This window comes from Octopus sinensis, linkage group LG26, assembly GCF_006345805.1.
Source record: "Octopus sinensis linkage group LG26, ASM634580v1, whole genome shotgun sequence".
In the NCBI taxonomy this organism is placed as follows: domain Eukaryota; kingdom Metazoa; phylum Mollusca; class Cephalopoda; order Octopoda; family Octopodidae; genus Octopus; species Octopus sinensis.
The window spans coordinates 19,967,763-19,989,895 of record NC_043022.1 but is presented as its reverse complement, the minus strand read 5'-3'; the positions used below and the strand labels follow the sequence as shown (position 1 = coordinate 19,989,895).

Sequence of the window (22,133 nt, the reverse complement as noted above, 5' to 3'; positions counted from 1 at the left end):
TATTACTCTTTACTTGTGGCAAACATAATTGTTGTTAAAAGTTGCTGTTGTTTGATTGTTGGAAAAATACCTGGTTATTTCTATTGCTTCTATCACCAACTCCACAACCAGCTGATATGGCATTATTTATCTTGTCTGTGTGTCCTATCTTGCTCTGCTCTGTTTACTTGTTACATCAGCTCTCCTCCACCTCGTCTTTATATCCACCCCTAATTATACTAGAGAGAAAGAGAGAGGCTGTGCATGTCACTAACTGTTGTCTCATTACCACCCCTGCTTAGCTCTCACTTGCACCATTGACTTCCAGTTTGGCATTTTAATCTGAACAACAACAACAACAGCAACAAAAATGGTGAGCCTATTGTGAAGAGCCCCTTTGTAATCACTCAACTGCTAGAAATAGCTGCCAAACTCATTACCCTGTCTAACACAATTTTTGTCCTTGGGTGGCTGCTGTTATTTTCTGTTTACTTACCCCTAGAAAGTATGAAAAATGGCTTCAAACTTTGCTTTTGAAACAACAATTATTCAAACCCCAAAGAATCCCTCTCAACATGTGGCTATTATGCCACCTCACAAGGCGGCGAGCTGGCAGAAACGTTAGCACACCGGGTGAAATGCGTAGCCGTATTTTATTTGCCGTTACGTTCTGGGTTCAAATTCCGATGAAGTCAACTTTGCCTTTCATCCTTTCGGGGTCGATAAAATAAGTACCAGTTATGCACTGGAGTCGATGTAATCAACTTAATCCGTTTGTCTGTCCTTGTTTGTCCTCTCTGTGTTTAACCCCTTGTGGGTAGTAAAGAAATATATTATGCCACCTCACTACTCTTGCTCATGATCAAAAATGCACATATTGTCAGCCCCTAAGGGACATGCTCAACTGGTTTAAGGTCAAGCAACTGAAAAGCAGATCTGTGGTATTGAGCGGAGTATTTACTTATATTTCTGCTTCAGCAACTCAGAGCTGAATCTTTCTGAAACGTACTGGAAAATAGGTCAGTTTCAAAACACTGATGTCCAGGTGACAAAAGCAAGGTTTGAAGGGGATAATAGTTATTTCTTTCGATTTCTAGATAGAAGCAAATATGAAATAACACCTACTACTGACCCCCGCCTCTCAAAAGAAAATCGTTACACAGTGTTAATTCTATTTTCATTATTGAAAGTTGCAAGGCAACAGGCTAGCAGAAACATTAGCATGTTGGGTAAAATGCTTAGCAATATTTCTTCTAGCTCTTTAGGTTCTGAGTTCAAATTCTGGTGAGGTTGACTTTGCCTGGCTTCCCAGATCCCAGTCGAACCGTCCAACCCATGCTAGCATGGAAAACGGACGTTAAACGATGATGATGATGATGATAATACATGTCCCACTTATCTGCAGTTGCACAGGAATTGAACCATGAGCTATGTGGTTAGAAGAAAGCATCTTAACTATATATCTATGTCTGCTCCTAACGATTTATGCAAGCATTTCAGTTTCTCAGTTGCACCTAATTCAAGTACAGGTGAATGTGAACTGGATGGATGAGGTAGTTATTGATGACATGTCATTAGGGTTTTTAAAATTTTTTTTATAAGGAAATTCTGATTTTATTGATTAATATTTTCAAATTAGCTAAGCGCTTAATTGTTGTTGTTTTCTTTATTGCATACAAAATAAAACAAAAAAGGCAAACTGAAGGAGAAAGGTAGAGAGAGGGGGAGAAGTTGTGGGAGGGGAGAGAGGTAGAGAGAGAGAATGAATGTGTGGGAGGAAGGGAGGGAAAGTGGGAGGATAGGAGGGAGAGTGTGTGTGAGAGTGTGTTTTTGAGAGAGAGAGAGAGAGAGAGAGAGAGTGTGTGTGTGAGTGAGAGGGGGAGAAAGTATAAACAAATTTTCTTTTACCGAATTCAAGAAATTGATGAGAATAATAATTGGAATAATAATAATACTAATAATAATAATAATATTAATAGTAATTCCATCGTAATGCAAAATAAAGAAAAAGAAGTCTGTCTTAATTTTCACTGCAATCCCTTAATTATGAAAGGAAGAAAATTTGTTAATTAGGTCACAAGTATCACTGCGTCTTCAGTCACTTTCATTGGCAACTGATAGTTCTGCAAAGCTTCCAAAAATCCATCACTAATTACCAATTCTGTGATGCCAACACCTTTTCCTTTCTTTTAGTCTTGATATTCTTTGTTCAATACTATTTGTAAATTTAATGCTGATACTGGCAAATTGTAACTGCACATCCAGGAATCCTCCCTTATTTCTTTCATTCTAACTCCTCCCCTACTCAGCTGCTAGAGAAAGAGAAGTTAAGGTTTGATCACTTGTCTTTAGTATTAGGGCTGGAATTTCTTTATTTATTGAAAGGCAAAGTTGATTATAACCCAGGGCCAACTGCTGCTTTATGAGTGAATTTGTTTGACAGAAACTGTATAGAAACCCGTTGTCTGTGTGTGTATATCTGCATCTATGTATATATGATTGTATGTGTATATACAGTGTGTGTATGTATATATACAATCAGGGTGGAACCTGGTGCAGCCTCCTGGCTTATTAGCTCTCAATCAAACCACCCAAACATGTCAGTATAGGAAGCAGACATTAAATGATGACTATCATCATCATCATTTAACGTCTGTTTTCCATGCTAGCATGGGTTGGACGGTTTGACCAGGGTCTGGTTAGCCATGGAGGCTGTACCAGGCTCTAGTCTGATTTGGCAGTGTTTCTACAGCTTGATGCCCTTCCTTACGCCAACCACTCCATGAGTGTAGTGGGTGTTTTTTACGTGCCATCGGCATAGGGGTCAGAGCAGGCTGGCAAATGGCCATGATCGGTTGGTGCTTTTACGTGTCGCCGACACGGACGCCAGTCAGGCGATGCTGGTGCTTTTTACATGTCTGTCAATGAAATTCACAAGGTGTTGGTCAGTCTAGGGTTATGATAGAAGATACTTATCTCCAAGATGCTGCACAGTGGGACTGAACCTGAAACCACATGGTTGCAAAACAAGCTTCTTAACCATAGAGCCACGTCTGCTCCTCTCCTTTTTTTTTTTTCCACCCGGTATACCTCCAATGATTATACAACAGTTTGGAATGGAAGAAATAATTACCTATTGTTATTTGCCAGGAATTGTACCTTTGGGAAATATTTGGAGGAAGGAACAATCTCTTAAAGGGTCTTAATGCTTGACAGGTCCTTTATCTAATTAATCTCTGGGAAAATGAAAAGACAAATTTGATCTCAGTGGGAATTGAATTTAAAATGTAAAATGCTTCTATTAAATACTGTAAATATTAGTTTTAAATTTTGGTCAAGGCCAGCAATATTGGGAAAAGGTGGTAATTCGATCACATTAACCCCAGTGTTTAACTGGTACTTATTTTATCAACCCCGAAAGGATGAAAGGCAAAATTGCTCTTGGCAGAATTTGATCTCAGAGCATAAACACTGTAAATATTTTCGAGGTGGTGAGTTAAGGGAGATTTGCTGCTATTTCTACCTCATTACTTCTTTGCTGATGCTTGTGATGCTGATGATGCTGGTGGTGGTGGTAGTGATGATGGTGGTGGTGGTAGTGGTAATGATGATAATATTACAAAGAAGAAAAAATAGGTAAAAAAAAAGAAAAGAAAGAATTAGAATTCAAGACGACTTGAGGTGGTCTGTGTTGCCAAAAATTGTATTTGTTGGTGAAGTGTTATGTTTCTTAAGAAAAAAAAAATGAAAGGCAAAAAAAAAAAAAAAATTTACTTTATTGATCTAACAAGATTATTTACTTTGCAGATATTGAAAGTAATGTAAATAAAATCTAGTTAGCAGGAACAACAGCAAGACTACAGAAAACAAATATAATAAAAATGGGGACCCCCTCCCTTCCCTGACGCTGTAGTTCTTCTCTATCTGTCTCTCTTTTCTTACCACCTCATTTTCTGTTTCACTACTTCACTAGTTGCCTTTGTATTACTTGTAACACAGATTTTATATATTTTATATTAACTAATAGGCACTCCATCAGTTACAATGACAGGGGTTCCAGTTGATCCGATCAACGTAACAGCCTTCTTGTGAAATTAATATGCAAGTAGCTGCGCACTTCACAGATATACTCTTTTACTCTTTTACTTGTTTCAGTCATTTGACTGCGGCCATGCTGGAGCACCGCCTTTAGTCGAGCAAATCGACCCTGGGACTTATTCTTTGTAAGCCCAGTACTTATTCTATCGGTCTCTTTTTACCGAACCGCTAAGTGACGGGGACGTAAACACACCAGCATCGGTTGTCAAGCAATGCTAGGGGGACAAACACAGACACACAAACACACACACACACACATATATATATACATATATATACGACAGGCATCTTTCAGTTTCTATCTACCAAATCCACTCACAAGGCATTGGTCGGCCCGGGGCTATAGCAGAAGACACTTGCCCAAGATGCCACGCAGTGGGACTGAACCCGGAACCATGTGGTTGGTTAGCAAGCTACTTACCACACAGCCACTCCTGCTTAATGTAGTTCTTTGGGAGATTCAGCATGACACAGAATGTGACAAGGCTGGCCCCTTGAAATGCAGATACTACTCATTTTTACTAGCTGAGGTGAACTAGAGAAGAGGTTCTCAAACATTTTCAGGCTGTTGCCCCCTTGGCACCTGGGCCACATTTCTAGCACCCAGCACCCCACTCACAACTACAACCATTTACTGCTTTCTGTAGCAAATTCAAAACTACTGTATTTCACAAATAAAACTTATCCATACCCTGTATATTTCATTGACCCATTGAATTTTTTCAGCAAGTAAGGGAGAAAAACACTGGACTTGTTTCAGTCTTATTATAACCTCATTAGACTTCATTATGGTTGCTGAAGTAGTGATGAGAGTATCACAAAGTAAATATACCAGATTGTTTTGAATAGAAATATAGAACTGTTAACTGAATAAGTAATGGTTGAAATTAAAAATTCTGTTTAAAGATTTGGTTAGTAAAGAATGTTTGGCAAAAATAGATAAAATAAGAAATATAAAAAGAAATTAAAAAAATGTATGAAAGAAGTTCGGCAAAATGAAATTACTAGTTCGTTCTTAAATTTTTGTTTTTGCCAAATTTTTATTAGTTAGAATAGAATAAAAAGATCTTTACTCAAATAAGTAAGAAAAAAATATATTAGAATTTGAGACCGGCTTGTTTCATCAAGAAATTATAGTTAAGGTTACAGAGGTACACAGAAGTGAGAAAATAATAATAATATAATAATAATAATAGTAATAACAGCAAAAGCAATTTGATGGTCTTCTTTTTTCTTTTCTCTGTTTGCTATTTCTATTTGTTCTGTAGGAAATTACTTGAATAACAGCTCAGAGAAAATAAATTGAATATAGACTTTAAATGAAATTATCATCATCATCATCATCATCATCATCATCAAACATCTCTTTTCCCATGCTGGCATGGGTTGGACACTAAGGTTTGACATGAGCTGACAAGCCAGAGGGCTGCACTGAGCTCCAGTGTCTGTTTTAGCATGGCATTTACAGCTGGATGCCTCCCCTGATATCAACTACTTCACAGTATATTTGGTCCCTTTTTGTGTGGAACTAACACTGGTGAGGTCACCAAGGACCCGCAAGACAAAGCCCCCTCAACTAAGTGAGGCTATTATATTAAAGGATAGGAAAGTATGGCAGAGAGACTATAATAATAATAATAATAATCCTTTCTATTATAGGCAAAAGGCCTAAAATTTTGTCCTCTCAATTTCTTATTACCACCCAGTACTCAACTAACACTTTGTTCTGGAGCATATGTATATTGAGTGAGTTCTACACCAAATTATTAACATTGCAATACTTAATTAAGCAAATGTTGTCCCTGGGTAAACAAGACATTAGAACGCAGGACCTGGTACCAGTCCTGCTTCCCCTCATCTCAAAGATTTCAGCAAAGTTGACTCCAGCATCATGTACAAGCATGAAGGCACTCTGGCAAAACGCTGCTCCTCTAAATGGGAACTTTGCCTGTCATTGTGGTTTTGTGGCATGAAGCAAAGCAGGCCCTGCCGTCCACTCAAGAAAAGACATAGTAAATGGTTAACAAGCACTCAAGCAAACTGAGTCCTCGACTTGTTCCATGGGCCAAAAGGTTTGCAAGGCATCAGCAGGCCTCAAGAGACACATTCGTGTCCTTAGAACATGGTTACTACTTTATTCTACTAAACCCTCATTTGTCATTCATGACGAGAGAATCCATCATATATATATATATATATATATATATATATATATATATATATATATATATATTATATTGTGTGAAATTTGATTTAGTATTTCTAAATTGAATTTTTTCCCTGTAAGTTAGGATTAATTTTCTCTCAAATAATAATATTATATATGTAGATATATATATATATATATATATATATATATATATATATATTATATATATATATATATATAATATATATATATATATATATATATATATAATAGTAATAATAATAATTCACTGAAATATTGCAGAAGTATTTTCATCCAAGTAATATCTCAATGTAGCACTAAACTGCTTCAGGTCCTTCATTTTGGTTGCGACTAAATTCATCCTGGAACTGATAACACATACACACACACACACACATATGCCTGCACAGACTCACACACAGAGTGTGAAGCAATTTGATTAATAAATAAAGTTCAAAGCAACAAGTCAGATGTTTACAGCTTCACCAGTAGAAAAAAAAAAATATATTAAAATAACTTCCCATTTCCTACTCGTCATCTCTGAAAACCTCTTCATTTGAGAGAGAGTGTGTGTCTGTGTATATATTTGTGTATCTGTGTGCTTCTGCAATATACTAGTTGACCTGAGAGCTATACATTTATCTACGTATTTATTTGTATATTTACTGCTGCTACTGATCATGATGATGATGATGCTAATGATGATAATGATTGATGTTAGTTGTCAGTTGTCTATTAGGAGGTGCATCTTGTGTGATCTGCAGCAGAGCTATCCTTCATGTCAAGATCTTCCACATGTGATGCATCATGGTTTGGGCTGGCACTGGATCTGGCTTCAGTGTGATCCCTTGCAGAGCTATGCATAGCAGCCTCTACAACATTGTGGATCTATCAAACAGTCAGATTTGTGGATCAGATGCACGTGTGTGTGTGAGAGAGAGATATGGTGCATGTGTAAGATATATGGTGTGAGTATGTGTGTAAGATGTATTGTATGTGAGTGTAAGATGTATGGTGTGTCAGTGTGTGTGTAAGATGTATGGGCTGTGTGTGTAATAGTCAGGCATTGAAGTTTAACCTCAAGGCAACTTTGCACAAGCAAACCTATGATCAGAGGTATTTCAGCTGTGACCATCCCAGCCGTTTAAGAACAACACAGAGAACTGAATTGTATCTAACTTGTTCTTTTCTTATTAAATGCAATCAGGTTGTGTGATTTGTTGTGGATTTGGCTATAGTGGATGACGTGTGTGTTTGTGTGTGTTGTGTACCATCGAAGTAATTACTGTATTGCATGGTACAAAAGATGTATGGGCATTTTAGATGCACCCTAATTTCTGCAGAATATAATCAGGACCAAAAAAAAAAAAAAGATTTTGGCGGTGCCCCAGCATGGCCACAGCTCATAAGCTGAAACTAGAATCAATCAATCAATCAATCAATCATTAGTGTATTAAGCATATTGGAATTTTGTTGAGGTAGATTTTCTACAGCCGAATCTCATTCCTCTCATTGATTCTCAACACTCCTTACCAATTTCCAGGTAAGGTAATATTTCCTCATGGCCAGACATGTTTTCACATGTGTGTGTGTGTATATATATTTATAATCATATTAAAATGAAATAGAAATTAATTAAAATTAATTAGATGGTAAAATGTTTTTATTTTTCATTTTGCTCCTGTCAAATTTTATCCCTAATTTTTGTGGTTATAGAACCTAGCTGTTCTTTCTAGTGTGTTGAATTCCTATGAGTGGATTCCTCATGTGTTTAAATATATACTATTTCGTATGACTAATATATAGTTTTTGGGACTATATATATCATAATCATCATCATCATTTAACATCTGTATTCCATGTTGGCATGGGTTGGATGATTTAACAGGAGCTGGCGAGCTGGAGTGCTGCACGGGGCTCTAATTGTCTGTTTTGGCATGGTTTCTATGGCCAACTGCTAATGCCAACTACTTTACAAAGTGTAATGGGTGCTTTTATATATATATATATTCCACTCTGTTGAGTGATTGGCCTTAGGAAGGGCACCCAGCTGTAAAAACCATGTCAAAACAGAAACAAAAGTCTGGTGTTGTCTTCTGCCTAGCCAGCTCCTGTCAAACTGTCCACCAGCATGGAAAGTGGACATTAAACAATGATGATGATGATGATATATATATATATATATATATTATATGTATATATATATAGGCGCAGGAGTGGCTGTGTGGTAAGTAGCTTGCTAACCAACCACATGGTTCTGGGTTCAGTCCCACTGCGTGGCATCTTGGGCAAGAGTCTTCTGCTATAGCCCCGGGCCGACCATGCCTTGTGAGTGGATTTGGTAGATGGAAACTGAAAGAAGCCTGTCGTATATATGTATATATGTATGTCTGTGTGTGTGTTTGTCCCCCTAGCATTGCTTGACAACTGATACTGGTGTGTTTACGTCCCCGTCAATCTTCCATGCTAGAAAGACATTACTTTTCAGTGAGAATGCAAAGTGGGTAAAAAACACCGACACGGAGGGCGCTTTCGATGTGAGCATGGGTTCATATGATGGGGCAGGCATCTGTGATCTAATTGGACTCTTTCTCCTAGATACCTTCGGTAAGACATTCCCTAACGTACATTTCGCCATCTACAAAGATGATGCCCTCACCTTAACAGCTAATACAAATGGACCAGCACAAGATCGTTTTAGGAAGGATATTATCCAGTTAATGAAACACTTTGACTTAGTAAACTATAGACACTAACCTGACGGTTGTCAATTTCTTAGACGTTTCCTTAGATCTTAATAATAATATTTATAAGCCTTATAGGAAGCCCAATGATAGACTAAGTTATATTAATGTAGGTTCATGCCATCCCCCTATAGTATTCAAAAATTTAGTTAAAAATATTAGTAAGAGGATTTCTAGCCTCTCATCTAATGAGGACATCTTCAATAGCGTTGCCCCAGTTTATAATAAAGCTTTAAAAGATAGTGGTTTTAGCGAAAAAATAAAATATACACCTATTACCAGCCCAACAGTAAGGAAAAGGAATAATAGAAATAGGAAGGTCATCTGGCCTTCAATATAGGTAAATATTTCCTAGCACTGATAGATAGACATTTTCCAGTTAACCATGCTTATAGGAAACTCTTCAATAGACACAATTTAAAAATTAGTTTTAGTTCAACTACCAATTTTAAAAACATAATCAATCATAACATACAAAAAACACAAGAAGAAAACAGCTGTTCATGCAGGAAAAAGAATTGTGCCCGCTAAATGGAGCTTGCATGTCCAAGACCATCATATATGAAGCTACCGTAAACTCTATAACCACTAAAGACACCGTTTCGACGAAGAAATACGTGGGCCTGACAGAGGGTAATTTCAAGGCCAGGTTCAATAACCACACTTTGAGCTTTAGGCACTGGAACAAAAGAAAAGCAACACAATTATCCAATCATATTTGGTCTTTAAGAGATAAAGGTGTCGATTATAACATACAATGGAAGATTTTGGCCAGATGTAAGCCCTACACTAACGGCAGCGGAAGGTGCGGTTTATGCGACATGGAGAGATGGCTTATCTGGAAAAGCAGCTTAGACCCTACCACATGTCTAAATACAAGGACAGAGCTTTTCGGATCATGCCCACATGTGACTAAATTTCTGTTACGTTTTTGGTCCCCTAAAGAAAACGGATAGAACATGCTTTCTGTGTTATGTCCCAAGAAGATTTTATATATTTTTATATATTTTTATATATTTTTATGTATTTTTTATATAATTTTTTATGACGAAAATGCGAGCGATGTATAAGTACGCAGGCAAAGCAGAGTTATAACAGAGTAATTTCCCTTCATTTTTAACGGTATTTTTTTCATAACGTTTTCAATAGCCAATAACCGAAGAGATGTGTTGTGGATTTCCACTTCGGCATCTGAAACTCAGAGTTTTATCTTGACTACCGAGTAATGTAACATATTGTATAGATAAATTTCCTCTATTTACATAATATTGAGGTCTCTTTCTTTCTTTTGTTATCTTACCGTTTTATCATCATCATCATCATCATCATCATCATTTAGCGTCCGTTTTCCATGCTAGCATGGGTTGGACGGTTCAACTGGGGTCTGGGGAGCCCGAAGGCTGCACCAGGCCAGTCAGATCTGGCAGTGTTTCTACAGCTGGATGCCCTTCCTAACGCCAACCACTCCGAGAGTGTAGTGGGTGATTTTATGTGCCACCGACACAGGTGCCAGACGAGGCTGGCGAACGGCCACGCTCGGATGGTGTTTTTATGTGCCACCGACACAGTGCCAGACGAGGGCTGGCCACGCTCGGATGGTGTTTTTATGTGCCACCGACACAGGTGCCAGACGAGGCTGGCAGACGGCCACGCTCGGATGGTGTTTTTATGTGCCACCGACACAGGTGCCAGATGAGGCTGGCGGACGGCCACGATCGGATGGTGTTTGTTACGTCCCCAAAGCACGGAGGCCAGTCTATGCAGTACTGGCTACGGCCACGTTCGGATGATTTTCTTGTGTGCCACCGGCACTGGTACCACAAAGATACAAATTCCATTTATGTTCATCTATTTTGATTTGTTTGATTTGATTTGATTTGATTTGATTTGATTTTTGATTTTCACTTGCCTCAACAGGTCTTCACAAGTGTCACAAGAAGGAAGGTATGCATAGGTGGACTGTCTATGTCGCCGGGTCTTCGGATGGTGTCTTTATGTGCCACCGACACAGGTGCCAGATGTGGCTGGCGAACGGCCACGATCGGATGGTTTTCTTGTGTGCCACCGGTACTGGAACCACAAAGATACAAATTCCATTGATGTTCATCTATTTTGATTTGGTTTGATTTCACTTGCCTCAACAGGTCTTCACAAGTGTCACGCGTGTCACACACTTGCCTCAACAGGTCTCCACAAGTGTCACACACTTGCCTCTGCCTCAACGGTCTTCACAAAGTGTCACACACTTGCCTCTGCCTCAACAGGTCTTCACAAGTGTCATAAGAGGGAAGGTAAGCACAGGTGGACTGACTACGTCGCCGGGTCTTTGATGGTGGTGGTGTTTTTATGTGCCACCGACACAGGTGCCAGGTGAGGCTGGCGAACGGCCACGATCAGATGGTGTTTGTTGTGCCCACAGCATGGAGGCCAGTCGACGGCCACGTCGGATGGTTTTCTTGTGTGCCACCGTACTGGAACCACAAAGATACAAATTCCATTGATATTCATCTATTTTGATTTGGTTTGTTTGATTTTTACTTGCCTCAACAGGTCTTCACAAGGGTCACACACTTGCCTCAACAGGTCTCCACAAGTGTCACACACTTGCCTCTGCCTCAACAGGTCTTCAAAGTGTCACACACTTGCCTCAACAGGTCTTCACAAGTGTCATAAGAGGGAAGGTATGCACAGGTGGACTGACTACGTCGCCGGTCTTCGGATGGTGTCTTTATTGTGCCACCGCACAGGTGCCAGATGAGGCTGCACGCCACGATCGGATGGTGTGTTGTTGTGCCCACAGCACGGAGGCCAGTCGATGCGGTACTGGTTACGGCCACGTTTGGGTGGTTTTCTTGTGTGCCACCGGCACTGGTACCACGAAGAATACAATTCCACTGATGTTCATCTATTTTGATTTGTTTTGATTTGATTTGATTTTCACTTGCCTCAACAGGTCTTCATAAGTGTCACAAGAAGGAAGGTATGCACAGGACTGACTACGTCCCCGGTCGGGGCCACGGGTTATGGCCTGACTAGTCTTGCCGGGTCTTCTCATGCACAGCATACTTCCATAGGTCTCGGTCTCTAGACATTTCCTTAGTGAGACCTAAAGTTCGAAGGTCGTGCTTCACCACCTCGTCCCAGGTTTTCCTGGGTCTACCTCTTCCACAGGTTCCCTCCACTGCTAGGGTGTAGCACTTTTGCACACAACTATCTTCAGCCTTTCTTGTCACATGACCATACCAGCGCAGCCGTCTCTCTTGCACGCCACAACTGACGCTTCTTAGGTTCAACTTTTCTCTCAAGGAACTTACACTCTGACGATTATGAACACTGACATTACACATCCATCGGAGCATACTGGCTTCATTTCTTGCGAGCTTACGCATATCCTCAGCAGTCACGGCCCATGTTTCACTACCATGTAGCATGGCTGTACGTACACATGCATCATACAGTCTGCCTTTTACTCTGAGCGAGAGGCCTTTTGTCACCAGCAGGGGTAAGAGCTCTCTAAACTTTGCCCAGGCTATTCTTACTCTAGCAGTTACACTTTCAGCACACCCACCCCCGCTACTGACTTGTCTCCTAGGTAGCGGAAGCTATCAACTACTTCTAGTTTGTCTCCCTGGAACGTGGCAGAAGTTGGTCTCTGCATATTTCCAGTGTTTATTGCTCCTGAGCATTTGCCACAGACAAAAACTATTTTCCTAGTTAGCCTTCCTTTGACATTGCTGCACCTCTTATGTGTCCATAGCTTACACTTGGTGCATCTTATAGAGTTTCTACCTACACCTTTTTTACAGATCGAGCAGGGCCATCTACCTGAAGGCGTTTGTGATTGATCTACCTTCCTACTTATTAGAACTTTGGTTTGGCTAGGTTGATTCTAAGGCCTTCGATTCTAATCCTTGTTTCCACACCTGAAACTTCTCCTCCAGTTCTGATAGTGACTCAGCAATTAGAGCAAGGTCATCAGCATAGAGGAGCTCCCAGGGGCAACCTGTCTTGAATTCCTCCGTTATTGCCTGGAGGACTATGATAATAGGAGGGGACTGAGGACTGAACCTTGGTGGACCCCAACCTCTACCCGGAATTCTTCACTGTACTCGTTGCCAACCCTCACCTTACTAGCAGCGTCTCTGTACATGGCTTGAACAGCTCTCACACCATTTCTTCTATCCCTAGTTTCCTCATTGACCACCAGATAAGGGACGGGGGACCCTGTCAAAGGCTTTCTCCAAGTCAACAAAAGCCAGGTACAAGGGCTTATCTTTGGCTAGGTATTTCTCCTGCAGCTGTCTTACCAGGAATATAGCATCAGTAGTACTTTTCCCTGGCACGAACCCAAACTGCATATCATCTAAGGTAACTCTCTCTCTAATTAGTTGGGCTACAACCCTCTCCGTAACCTTCATTACCTGATCCAGCAGCTTGATGCCCCTGTAGTTATTTGTCTAGGGCGTCGCCTTACCTTTGTAGCAGTTGACTATTATGCTGCTACACCAGTCATTGGGTATGACCCCCTCGTGTATCACCTGGTTAACTATACGGGTGACTAAGCTATAGCCGACACCACCAGATATTTTGAGCATCTCTGCAGTAATTCCTGATGGGCCTGGGCTTTCCCTGTTTTCATGCTTCTAATTGCCTTATCTACTAAGGAACTGTTAACTCGGATCGCTGGTCCCTCTGTTGGGTCGACATTCGGCAGACTCTCTTTATCCCGTTCATTTTCCTCATTCAGCAACCTTTCATAGTGGCGTCTCCAAGCTTCTCTCTTTGCATCCTCATTTAACGCAAGTGAACCATCCTCCATGCGAACACATTTCTCTCCTACCACGTCACGATTCTCTCTCACACACTGTCTTGCAACACGAAATACCTCAAGTCTTTCATCCTCACGACGCAGGACATTGGCAAATTTTTCCTTATCTGCCTCCCCTCTGGCTAGATAGACCTGTCTCCTGGCTTCCCTTCTGGCAGACTGATACACTTCCCTGCTACCACCGTTCTTCCAGGCCTTCCAACCTGTCTTTTGTCAATAGCCTGTTTGTGCTGTCAACAATATTGTTCCACCACCACGTTATTTTGGGTCTTAAGGGGACTTTGCACCAGCCACAGATCTGGTCAGCGGCTTTCAGCAGGTTGTCCCTCAGAAGCGTCCAGTTGTCTTCTACCCCATGCGTAGCTATACTCCCTTCCATTTCGTCTAAGCTTCAAATAACATATCTCTAAATCTCTGTCCATTCGCAGGGTCTTTAGCTTCCAGACCCTTCTTCTCCATGTGGGTCGTCTCTAGTCGCCCTCTTTGTCCTGATCCTAAAGTCACTAACTACCAGTCTATGTTGTGGGGTGCATTCTTCACCTGGGAAGGTTTTGGCATTTATAAGCAGCCATCTTTCCCTTTTTCTGGCAAGGATGTAGTCGATTTGGCTAGTATGCCGGCCCGATCGGTAGGTGACCAGGTGGCTTGTCGGTTTCCTGAAGTTAGTGTTGCAAATCATAAGACTATTCGCATCGCAGAACTCCAGCAGCCTGGTTCCCTCCTCGTTGCGGAACCATAACCGTAGCCTCCATGTACGCCATGGAAGCCCCCAGCACGTCGTCCAACATGCCCATTGAAGTCACCAGCCACAAAGAGAAGGTCCCTGTCGTTCGTCAATGATGTGGTCTGCAGTAGGGTGTCATAGAAACAGTCTTTCTGTCCATCAGGTAGCCCTGGCTGAGGGGCATAGGCCGATATAATAGTTGCTAAACTATGGTGGAGCACTAATCTAATCTTAATTATTCTGTCACTTACTCTGACTACATATATATATATGTATATGCATGTATATGGATTTAAATGGATAATATCATACCAAATTCTGGTGCCTTTAACTTAAGTACCATATTCATCTGATTCTAAATTTTGCTGAACTATATATATACACACACACATACATACATACATATACATGACAAGGCTTCTTTTAGTTTCTGCCTGTGGGATCTACTCAGAAAGCTTTGGTGAGCCTGGTGCTATACTAGAGGACACTTGTTCAAGGTGCCACACAGTGAGATTGAACTCAAATCCTTTGTGGTTGGGTAGCAAATTTTCTTACCACACAGCTATGTCTGCATTTATGTGTATGTAAACGTGTGTGTGTGTGTGTAATGTACTGTAACAAATTCTGTTCCACTCCCATTGAGCTGTATCAAATCACAGTTGTTTGATCAGATTAACAACTGTAATCCTCTCTTGGAACTGTAAACACATAGATTCTGAATGAATACCATGAAATTTGTGCTTGTAAGCGCGCACTTGTGTGTGTGTGTGTGTGTGTCTGTTTATGTAGGCATGTAATTGTGTGTATGGGTGTGTGCTTGTGTACCATAGCCTATGTGTTTGTATGTGCGTATCTGATCATTTTGTGTGTGTGTGGGGGATTTCGATGCCTCCTAATTTGGGCTGTAAATACTCCGTTGTAAATCAGATAACACAACAAATAATGAGACGAAATGATGTGAGATGAGATGGTAGAGGATTGGAGACCAAGATGGAAAGAAGACAACAGTGGCTGGGCAGTGCAATGGTTGGGCGCCAGTGGTGGTGGTGGTGGTGGTGGTGCAGCATGTGTGGAATGGTAGATGATGAAGTGATAATGGCGGGTGATAAATTTCAGAGATGGAATAAAAAATGAATGGGGATAAAAAAAAATAAAAAAATAAACGAGGAAAAAAAATTTAAAGAAAATACATTATTTTGTGTCAAAATGGGTTTAGCATTGGTTTCAATGATGAGCCTTCCAGCTGTTCTCATCAACGGTATACCCATTGTATTATCATAGTGTAAGGGACATAGATCAGAGATACCGGTAATACCAGCAGAATCTGCATGACACAGCATGTTGACAAGGCTAACCCTTCCAATTGCCTGTAGAGTACATTTAACTCTTTAGCATTCAAAGTACTCGGCCAAAAAGTAATGCTTATTTATTCATGTTGCTTTGAATTAATCATGCACATGAATGTTTTTTATTTTTAGAATATAAAGTTTTATGAAGGCGGCGAGCTGGCAGAATCGTTAGCACACCGGGTGAAATGCTTAGCAGTATTTCGTCTGACGTTACGTTCTGAGTTCAAATTCTGCCGAGGTCGACTTTGCCTTTCATCCTTTCGGGGTTGATTAATTAAGTACCTATTTCTTTACTACCCACAAGGGGCTAAACACAGAGAAAATAAACAAGGCCAGACAAACAGATTGAGTCGATTATATCGACCCTAGTGCGTAACTGGTACTTATTTAATCGACCCCGAAAGGATGAAAGGCAAAGTCGACCTCAGCGGAATTTGAACTCAGAACATAATGGCAGACGAAATACGGCTACGCATTTCGCCCGGCGTGCTAACGTTTCTGCCAGCTTAATTAAGTACCAGTTACACACTGGGGTCGATGTAATCGACTTAATCCATTTGTCTGTCCTTGTTTGTCCCCTGTGTTTAGCCCCTTGTGGGTAGTAAACAAATAGGTGTTTTTTTATTTTTAGGATGGCATAGTAGGGTAGGTGTGAAAGGCTGGATCTGACCGGTTTGAATGTAAAACAGGTAGAATATTTGGGCCAAATATGGTCAACTTAAATGCTAAAGGGTTGCTTGGTGGTGAACTGAGGCTGTTAGAGAAAACACGTATGAGGTATCATGTAAACTCTCTGTTTGGCACAGCATGTTCTCAAGGCTGGCCTTTTAAGTTGATGGTAGAGGACGTTTGTCCCTTTATCGTTCAGATTACTCTGTCAAATGTAATGCTTATTTATTCACATTGTTTTGAATTAACCATGCATTATTTCATAGCTTTGGGATTCCAATGATGTGATAGTTAATTTTTAGAATGACATCATCAGATAGGTGTGGAAGGCCAAATCTAGCCAGTTTGAACACAAAACATGTAGAATATCTGGGCTGGATATGGCTGGTTTAATCCTGTAGCATCCAGGTTACTCTGTCAAATGTAGGGCTTATTATTTATTCACATTGTTTTGAATTAATCATGCATTACCATGATGGTGCTCCAGCATGACCACAGCTGCATAGCTGAAACGCGTAAGGAATAAAAGGATATCTTGTAGTTCTGAGATTTTGATAATTTGATTGTTTATTTTTAGAATGACATTGTGGGGTGTGTGTGAGAGGCTAGATCTTACTTGTTTGAAGGTAAAACGGGCAGAATATTTGGGCCAGATAGAGCCAGCTTAATCCTTTGGCATTGAGATTATTCAGTCAAATGTATTACTTATTTATTTATTCACTTTGTTTTCAATTAATCTTGCATTATCTCAAAGCTCTGATATTTTCATGATGTTATTGCTTATAGAGCAACATTGTAGGGTTGGTGTGAGAGACTGGATTTGGCCAGTTTGATCATAAAACAGGTAGATTATTAGGACTGATATGGCCAGTTTAAATGCTAAATGGTTAAAGACCAAACTGAAAGAAAATAATGGCATTATCCCTTTTAGCAGTCAGATTACTCTGTCAAATTTAATCCTTATTTGTTCCCAATGGTTTGAATTAATCCTGGAGATTTCAGTGGTGTTATTGATTATCTTTAAAATGTTATTGTAGGGCAGGTGTAAGAGGCTGGATACGGCAAGTTTGAACATAAAACTAGTAGAATATTTGGGCTGGATATGGCTGGTTTAATCCTTTAGCATTTAGATTACTTTGTCAAGTTTTAGAATGATATTGTAGGGGTTGTCTGAGAGGCCACATCTGGCCAGTTTGAGCATAAGAAAGGCAGAATATTTTGGCTGGATTAAATGCTAAAGGGTTAAACTGTAGGAAGTGGGTTGAAACATGTCTTGGCTATTATTTCTTGCAGGTCTCTGTGTATATGACGAATCAGATATTATTTTCATCTCTGCTCATTCAGTCATTTTTTTCTCTCCAATATGATATATCCAGTGCTACATTTTCAAATGATTTCCATTCTTAAGCTCGTAAGGAAGTAAGGAATGAATTGATGGATGTTTTGGCTGCTATTTCTTGCATGACATCTTGGTATAAGAGGATTCACGTATTAATTTTCATTACAAAAGACATCATCTGTGCTCATTTAGTCATTTTCTCCATCATATATCCACGGCCACATTATCAAACACGCTTTTGTTTTAGATTGGTCGGAATCGATGTTTGACTGCTATAGAGACTCCCTAGTTTTGGAAGTAGTGCTGCATTTAGCTATTCTAGCAATGTCTTCTTGATTTCGAAGCAATAACATTCCATGGAATCTAATACTAATCAACATTGAAAGATCTTATCACCCTCCTCTCCCACTGTTACTCTGAGATTTATGGAGTCATGCAGTACACTACACGCTTAAATCTCCCACCCACCCCCTCTACTCAACAATGGACTCACTCTATTTCTGGTGTTAATCAGTACATACTATGTCCCTCTACCCCAGCAATGGACCCATTCAATTTCTGGTGTTGCTCTGTTACATTCCATATCTTTCTGTACAATGGACCTACTCTACTCTGGTGTTATTCAGTACATGCTGCACCACCTCATCTCAGCAATGGACCCCTCACTTTTTCTAGTGTTACTTTGTACAAAGTAGCCCCGCCCACCACCCTACTCTCTTTTATTTCTATTTTCCCTGATGATTTTGCTTTAAAAAAATCATCAAATTGCTTTTTAACCCCTGGTTGGCTCTGGTAAAGTAGCTTATGTAATCAGGAGTGTTCAGATTTCACCATGGTCGATTTCTTTCCGTCCGTCCTTTTAGGATTGATGAAATAAGTACCAGCTGAGCACTTGGGTCAAAGTAATTGACTTAGCCCCTCCCCAAACTTGCCGGCCTTGTGCTAAAATTTAAAAGCAGTATTTATCTGATACCTTATGTTTTCAATTCAAACCCTACCGAAGACCACATATATGTATATATGTGTGTGTGTGCGCATGTTGAGTGAAGGTGCGTGGCTTAGTGATTAAGGCATTTGGTTCACGATCATAAAGTCATGAGTTCCGATCCTGGTGAAGGCATTGTGTCCTTGAACAAGACACTTTATCTTCACATTGCTAACAAAAATGAATTGCGCCTGTATTTCAAAGGGCCAGCCTCGACACATTCTGTGTCACACTGAATCTCCCAAAGAACTATGTTAAGGGTTCACATGTCTGTGGAGTGCTCAGCCACTTGCATGTTAATTTCACGAGCAGGCTTTGTGTGTGTATGTATTACGTTCTGAGTTCAAATTCCGCCGAGGTCAACTTTGCCTTTCATCCTTTCGGGGTCGATAAATAACGTACCAGTTTCGCACTGGGGGGCTATATAATCGACTCAATCCCTTCGTCTGTCCTTGTTTGTCCCCTCTATGTTTAGCCCCTTCTGGGCAGTAAAGAAATATATATATATATATATTATATATATTTATTTATTTATATGTATGTATGTTTTAGTGCAATTAACTCCTGTTTGTATATCCAAGACATATGTTTTTATATATTCCTCCATGTCTGTTTGTCCTTGCAGTGCTAACCCTCCACACCATGGCAGAGAAAATGAACCATGCGATACGTGTACAGAAACAGAATCCATTTTAAGTAGTCGAAGAGGTAACATTCTTCTTTTTATATATGTTTGTCCGCTGTTTATTACTTTTTGTTTTTTAAAAACATTTCTCATTGCTGCTGCTTCTGTTGTTGCCGTTTTATGTGAGAAGATACCTGGGTAAGTTAGTGTGAAAGGATTTGATAAACAGAAGGGTCCACTGTATGTGCACATATGTGTGAGCACAGCCCTGGTTCTGCTAGATGACTGATTGAGAAGCATGATGTTTGCTAGACTATTGGCATTGCAGTTGTGGTTGTTTCTGTAGGATTTTTGCTTCCTTTTCCACTTCGTCTTGTGGTTCATCTCTACCACCACCAGTACTATCACCACCACAACCACAAGCACTATCATTATCACTACAACCACTACCACCATAACAACCACAACCATCACTGATGATATAACCACCACAAGCATAACGACGACCACCACAGCCAGCAGTACCATTATAATTACTACCACCACAATCATTACCATCACTACCACTATCATCACCACCATTACTGCTGCTGCCACCACCACTACCACCACCACCACCTGGTAAATAAATGAAGACTTATTTTCAGGTGTAAAATTAGACTTTAGATTTTTGTGGGACCTTCATGCACCTTACCACTCACAAAAAGTCTGAGCTGCTGGTACATTGCCAGCGATTATAATTAGCACTGGGATACTCTTCTTCTTCTTCTTCTTCAGAATTCCTTCCAGGAAAAAGAAAAAAAGACAAATAACACAAAATAAGATATTCATTTAGATATAGTAGAATTGGTGGTTATGGTGCGTGTGTATGTGTGATACATGCATATATATGGCTGTGTGTGTGTGGTGTATGTATATATATATATATATATATATATATATGTATATCTATGTGTGGATGCATGTGTGTGACTGTGTATATATGTATATATATCATTGCTATTATGTTAAACCATCGTATGTCCAAATTTGGCCAAATGCATTTTTTCCAATATTTAAACTTTGCATGCAATAGTCGGTTCTTTTGGTCAAACTATTGTATCTCCAGCTGCTTCAGATGAAAATTGTCAAAGTGTAGTACAACGGTTTAGCATTTTCAAAATTGTAGTAAGTGTCCCACATGTGACAGTTTTGGAAAAATATTTCTGACTGAAAATATCATACATGCATGGAGTTACGATTTTAAGCACCCAAAATATTATTGCTAAACTCAAACTGTTACTAATGTGAAAAGAAATAGAATGGTGAAAGTATTTTTTCATTTTCTGAAAAAGCAACATTGTGGACTTATGGCACTTTTTCATAATCGCAATGATATGTGTGTGTGTGTGTGTATATCCTTGCTCTCTCCACTCTCGCCTCCCCCATATCACACCACATCACATCACATCACACCACCACGCACACACTAGCACTGACCACTTCCCAGCTCCACACCATAATCCACACACCTACACATGCACACACGTCAAAGTGACCAGTCCTCTTCCACATGCACATACATGCTCTCTTATACACACGCACATGCACCTTCGTTTTGGATCGCTACTACTTCATTATCTCCCCTTCTTCCTAGCTCTCCTGTGTGACCCCTCTGTCCGGCATTCGCCATGATAGATCGCTAGCCGCTACACATTCTTTATTTTCTCTCCCTGTTTCTTTCTGTGTTCCTTTCTGTGGAAGAGCATAGGCTCGAAATGTTAAAGACTTTTTCACTTCCTGAGCATTAAACTAATACATCTGTTTGTTGTCTGCACCACTTGTCTTCATCTTTTGTTTGTTTTTTGTGAATTCTCTCCTCATATATAAAATATATATATATATAACCTTCTTACATTTGATTCTATGAGGCAAACCCCATCATCATCATCATCATTTTGTGTCTGCTTCTCAATGCGGGCCTGTGTGGGATTGTTCTTTCTGAGGCAGAACTTTATGGTTGAATGTCCTTCTTAAACACAGGTGCAGGCTGTACTTAGTCTAAAACCAGGATACACTAGGTTTATTTTGGGGTTTATTGTACTGACAATGACACCAGTGTGCATATCTGACTGTGTGCAGTTGATGCAGTTGAAATGCATATAGGTCCAGAAAAGAATGCTGTAAATAACTGTTTAATAAATTTATAGATGTGGAAAAATCTCCTTTCTCCTTAGCATTATTAATATATATATATATATATATATCATTCACATAAAAATATCGTGTACATTATGTGAATAATATTTTTATGTGGATAATATATAGTCTATTGACTAATTTTTTGTGCTAGGCCACTGGTAATAATAATTTTTATAATTCTTATTACCCTAATATTATTTATTATGTTTTTATATATATATATATATATAGATAGATAGATAGATCATCAGTAAATATGGGTATTTATCTTTGTAGTATTTACATACAAAATATGTATACGTTTTTATATATACATATATATACATATATATACATATATATATATATATATATATATATATATATATATATATATATATATATATATACACATACATGTATGTATATATACATATATAATATATATATATTATATATATAT

At 39.5% G+C, this 22,133-nt stretch overlaps 1 protein-coding gene across 5 annotated transcripts in view; it reads left to right on the top strand.

Moving 5' to 3' along the window:
• The window catches only part of LOC115224765 (segment polarity protein dishevelled homolog DVL-3), a 245,450-nt gene that overhangs the window by 140,008 nt on the left and 83,309 nt on the right, over positions 1–22,133 (top strand). For all 5 annotated transcript variants that reach the window (XM_029795670.2, XM_029795671.2, XM_029795669.2 and 2 more), the window contains exon 5: positions 19,511–19,593. In XM_029795670.2, the coding sequence (XP_029651530.1) occupies positions 19,511–19,593 (83 nt within the window). The remainder of the gene's footprint in view (positions 1–19,510; positions 19,594–22,133) is intronic.